At 40.8% G+C, this 5,814-nt stretch overlaps 1 protein-coding gene across 1 annotated transcript in view; it reads right to left on the bottom strand.

Moving 5' to 3' along the window:
- Positions 1 to 4,355, bottom strand: part of LOC138019737 (uncharacterized) — a 7,133-nt gene extending 2,778 nt beyond the window's left edge. The window contains exons 1-2 of the mRNA XM_068866606.1: positions 4,034 to 4,355; positions 806 to 3,697 (exon numbers count right to left, since the gene is read on the bottom strand). Of these exons, the coding sequence (XP_068722707.1) occupies positions 806 to 3,697; positions 4,034 to 4,073 (2,932 nt within the window). The 5' untranslated portion in view covers positions 4,074 to 4,355. The remainder of the gene's footprint in view (positions 1 to 805; positions 3,698 to 4,033) is intronic.
- Between the last annotated feature and the right edge of the window lie 1,459 nt (positions 4,356 to 5,814).

Below are 5,814 nucleotides of genomic sequence, written 5' to 3'. Positions count from 1 at the left end.
GGCTTTGAATACCTTCTTGTGTGAAACTTAAAATTAGATTCAATCTCTTTTGCAAACAGTAGTAAAACAGCAAGAAAGACTCGCACACCCAAGTGCACGTAATGGACGCGTACATGACGTAGGTGTCCAATTACAAGCATCTAATTTGGAGTTGTTCAAATTGGATACCTGTAATTGGACACCCACGCGATCGCGCGCCAATTACGCGTCAAATAGGCGCGCACAGAACCAATCAGATTCAAGAATTTTGTAATAGTTATGATTAACACAGTTATCAATATATGACTGTTGTCGCACTTTCTTAATATATCTGCGTTACACGAATGATTAATTAATGATATGAAGAAACAATGCCACCTCCATTAAAAATATACTGACCTATAGAAATCACTTATGTTTATTTTGTTACCAATTAAAATCTCAATTTGTTTTCTCCTGCTGAATTTTCAAATTCTTGTTGGTATAATCAGCATTTTTATATCTCCCTCGCTAATTTGAGTATTTGATTAGGTGCGAAAACTATCGCTTGGAAACTGTCTTTTATGACCTCGCTCATAACGCTAAAAAAACCATTGCCTTTGAATAAACTGCTCTTCTTGTTACAGTCCGCTGGGCCCTTCCGTACGTATCAGGTTAATAATAATGACAGCTGGGATTGCTAGCTCTAAAAGACTGGGTTAATGCACAGGTCCCTCATTTTTTTTTTCTTCCCCGAAATTTGGATTTATGCGCAGGTCCTAACTTCCTTCTTCCCAGACATTTTAAATCAAGTAGGAATAAACCTGGGCTCAAAGAGGATTCTTACCCTGAGGCTCGTTAGAATCGACGCTGCTTCCACCCAAGGCTCCTCCCCCACCTCCCGTCGATGGACTTGGGTAAGGACTTGGTTGTGGTGGACGAGGACTCCAACTTGGCCGTTTGTTAGGTCTTCTCCACCATTTCCTGGTGGCCTCATCAAAATACATTTCATAACCATTGACCTCTGTCTTCACATCTCCTTGTGTTTCGCTACCAACGCCTGTCAATGATTCGTGTGTCTGGTTGTAATAGTTTTTGTTCTGACCATGAATTGGTTTATTGTTTAAAAGACTTTCTCCCACACCAAAAACCGTCTTTGGGGCCTGCTTTATAATAATGTTTGAAAGACCTCCCGATTTTTGTGTCTCGTTGTGGTATCTCTGATGATCTTGGATTAGTCTGTTGTTGAACAGTGGGATACCTTTGGCCATCTTGAAAAAATACACTATCGTCTGGTTTTTGTTGTCGTGGTCATTTTCTTCACCTTTTTTATTTCTTGGTTCTTCGGACCCTTGGCTATGATAATCCCTTTCTGTATTTCGTTGACTTTTGTTGGCTCTGATAGGCAGGTAACCAATGGTAGTCTCTTTTGCCTGCTCTGCTACTCCAACTTGAAATTCAGGCTCCATGTGTTGACCTCGTGAAAACGAAGCCTCGCTTGGTCTAAATGAGACGTCTTTCAGTGACTGATTTCTAGGTGGGTTTGAGCTGGTTTGCCGCATTCGGCTGTACTGATGGTAGTTTTTGCCTTCATTCATATAATTAGATGAAAATTGAGATGTATTGGTGTCTGGCGACGACCCTCGAAATGCTTCGCGTTCCTTTTCATTTGAAGAGCCTTTCAGAGGGTTAATCATAGATGGCGCTCTACCACCTTTGTTGTAAAACATTTGTTTGATAAATTTTGGGTTCTGTGCTTGTTCACTCCACTCTTGGGTCAAGGTCTCATCGTTACTCAATGCCCACTGAACGGGCCTACCTCGAAACATATTTCCTTCAAGCTTATGTGATCCCTCTGGTGGCAAAGATTCTTCTTTTTGAAGGGCTCTTAAAGGGTTTGCTGGATTTTCCTCGGCGCTACTTGACCATAGGTTGTTTGAGGCTTCCTGCCGGTCCGTCAGATACTCATCTCTTGATATAATCGGTGGTGGATTACTTCCTTCGCGATATGAAGTCGAAAGCCTTGAGCCATTTGCGCCCTCGCCAGGAGAATATTCCGGTGTCGACTGGATCGAATCCCCTTTTGGTCCATCTTGCCTTTGTTTAACGCTTTCATCACTCTCCGAAGATATCCACGTGTTCCCCGCTTCCTGATTAGGACCCCTTTCATTGTTGTCCATTGTATTTTCTTGACCAGATTTTGGAGCTTCGGTATTAATTGGTAACTGGGTAAACTGCTGTCCTGATGAATCCTTTTGGTGAAATGAAGTTTTCTCAGACGAGGGTACTGAGGATGTCTTTTGATGACTGTCTTGTATTTCCGCGCTCTGCCTGCTAAAATCCGAAGGAGTGCTTTCGACGTCCTCGTTTGATGACTGAGAAGATTGATAGCCATGTTCATTTGAGTATGTCTTATGTAAAAGAGGACGCCTAGCTAACGTTACAGGTCCATTTTGTTGTAACGATGGCCCTGTACTCATCGTTTTTGTTAGTTCCTTATCAAAGGAACTTAATATTATCTTATGTGGTCGGAGCTGATAAGTTGTACCGTCCATTCTATGATGCGCTGTATTGGAAGGTGCAGTATTTGCGATCGGTTCTGCCACGGAATAATGAGTAGAGTTTACATCTGCGCTTTGCTTTTGTTCATGACTGATATTCTGTTCTTGAGGCTGCTTTTGATCCTGAGCATACGGCAAATTATTAGATTTGTGAGAGAAATATGTCTGTTTGTTTCCTTGTGATGTGTATTGGTATGCGAGGTTGGCTTTGCTATCGGGAGCCACTTTTTCGTTGTTCAAACTGTTCGTGAAAGTACTATCTGATCCTTCGGGTAACCAATATGTACTGTCGGTTGGTTTTCGTGCCAAATTGCTGTCGCTTTTATGCTCTGTTTCCGTCCTTTCAAAATCCGTGTTGAATGTATGGTGTCCATGGTCATAAATTACACTTCCATGGCTAAAAGAGTTTGGGTCAAGAATGTTTGATTCTTCATCGTAGGATTTCAGTGCAGAATGGCTGCCAACGCTACCTGTATTTAGTATTGAATGATGCTGCACCTGTGCTTGTAGTGGACCAAAGTTATAGTATGATTCTTCTTTTGTTGTGTATTGAGATTTGTCCACTGAAGGATGAATTTGTCGGTATTCTTTATTCCAGTCTTCGGTTGCATTTTCTGATGATTTGGATGAAAAAGGCGCCTCTCCTTTTCCTTGCTCTAGAACTGAGACACCCTCTTCTGTATGACTTTCTGTCTGTCCTTGGGCAATCCCGATCTGTTTGTTGTGAACTTCTTCGTTTTTATCCACCGATGGTTTCCCGAACCCTCCACTATTCCGATCTTCCGAGCTAACACTGTTAGGGCCCGAAGCATCATGGCTCTTGGGAGCTTCAGTGATGGCATATGGTGATCCATTCAGTAGTGGTGTTCCTGTGAATAATGCCTCTGTGTAGCTGTATTCGCGCTCCGATGGAAGACTAGAGGAATATCCTTGCATTGAAAGCGACTCATCGGCTGGTTTTGGTTTTATCTCAGGGTGTTTAGCTTCACTGATTGTTTGCCCTGCATTTGAGGATTTGTCTTCATCGTGACTTTCCTTTGAGAGAATCATACTCAAGCTTTTGTGGTGTCGTCCATCATCAACAGGGTTTCCAACAAGTAGAAAATAATGTGACTTGTGACCTGGTATGGATTGTTTCTTTTGGTGCTTCTTAGAGGATTTGGAAATTGTTTCATGGGCTTCAATGCAAAAAAGAAAACATATATTAACAATAAGGCGCCTTGCATCTTAACGGAAATATAGTCGGGGAACCTCGCTTTTCGAATTCCTTTGCGTAAATACCAGCTGTATTAGGGAAGCCTTCACATTCCAAACACTTCTCTATGAAGTACCTTTCTCGTTGAATTTGTCGGATTTGCAATAAACGTATGATCGAGAGCTCAGCACCTAACACAGGAAGGATCGATACCCCCTTTTTAAGACTAGAAAATATTGTATATAAGAGTACATGAATCTCAAAGAATGCGAGAGGAACTTGGAATGCTCGCTTCCTAATGATACTACAAAGTACTTACCAAGGATTGCCAAGAGAAAGGCAAGTTGTAGCTTGAACATCTTGTTCGGTTTAACCGTAGGACGATGTACTAAATTTATTTTTACAAAAAGGAAAAAAAAGAACCTTCCTTTTTATAAATAATTACCCGTCAACATTTAAGCGTCAGACGAGGAGAAACTGTTTCACTAGGTGGTCATTTGAAAACTTCCGTTACACCTGCATTTGATTCTTCATCAAATTTTGTTTACACAAGACTGTAAAGAGAGACTGGAATCAAATGATTGCCGAATTTTTTCTCACCTACACAAAACCTTAACTTTTCAAAACGCAAACAAAAGCTTTATTAATTGTTTTCACGGTATTCATCTTCTACAAGTATCACGTCATACTTCTTTCATTTGCAAACAGGTGAGGTCGCTAAACTCGAGTACTTCGTAACCTCCAAGCTATGTCATACTAAGAAACGATCGTTGTGATGAACGTGTTGGAGGAGGTGTTACCATCATTTGTCGGAATGATTGTGAAATAAGATATCTTAATATCTGGAGTTTTTGTGGAACGTAATTCAAACAGGAAACTCCAAATACTATATAGGAGTTGTTTATCATCCTTCAGATTCAGTATATCTTGAGAACGACTTTCTAAACCATCTGTCTGATCGTTGAGAATCAATCTTGTCCTCCGAACCCGATGCCAAAATTATCATTCAGGAGATATATCTTAACCAGCTCAATATGCGAAATCTGAGAAGTCAACACAACCTCAGTTATTGTGGTGCAGATGATTAAGAAACCTACAAGAGCTCAAAATATACTGGACGTATTTCTCACGAACAATCCACATCTCTGAAAACCTACAACAACTTTTTTCAAGGGCCTTGTAAGATCTGACCACATGGCCGTTATTATTTTGGCCAAGCCTGTAAGGGAAATCATTTTCATCAGAGATACCAGAGAGCATCACAATTAATTAGATGGACCGGCAGCTAGAAGGCTGGGACTGGTACAATGTTTATAGTTGCAAAAATGCTGGTGATATGGTTTATCAGCTGAATAGCACTTAGCAAAAGTAGTCATCCTCTCGAGATCCACCTTTTATGTCTCCATTGATTAATATTTGTGTAGACTGAGAAAAGAAAAAGAAACATTATGAAGCATGAATGCCTGAAAACTCCTATTTCCAAGAGATAAATTATACTGACCCACAGTATTTAACACCTCAACCACTACATATTCCTTCGTGCAATCGTATCCCTACAGTTACTGTGAGCTCCGCCGGTTCGATGGTCCTTAACACACCAAAAGCGAACTGCCGTTGGGCCCTATCAACTTCCAAACTGGCTATGGACAGATTTCGCTGACCATCTGCACTAATTGTCACCAGGATCTTTAAGACATCCATCGAGCAGCAGTCTGGGTCTACCCTCTGGAGGCTTGCAAAGATAACACCTGTGTTTAAGGATTCACCAGTTACAGCTTGAATGTAACTGTGGTCCATTTCCCTTAAAAACATAATCGTCAGAGTATTTGAAAGATTAATGTTTAAACTTGAGATTGCAGACAACTTCAACGACATAATTGGCCCGTGATCTAATTTGCCTATAACTAAAATGCCAACAAAACGTTGGATGGCAATGCTGAATATGTTCGCATCCTGTCATTTGACTTTAGTAAGGCATTTGATTTGGGTACCACGTAAAATAGTATGCCATAAGCTGAAATCAACCAACTTCAATCCATACAGTATTAACAGGACGATAAGGGCAGTTGTTGAGGATGTCATATGTCACTTAGAGTTGTC

This window comes from Montipora capricornis, chromosome 10, assembly GCF_036669925.1.
Source record: "Montipora capricornis isolate CH-2021 chromosome 10, ASM3666992v2, whole genome shotgun sequence".
Taxonomy (NCBI): Eukaryota; Metazoa; Cnidaria; class Anthozoa; order Scleractinia; family Acroporidae; genus Montipora; species Montipora capricornis.
The sequence above is the reverse complement of the archived record's forward strand: the minus strand, read 5'-3'. Positions and strand labels throughout refer to the sequence as shown.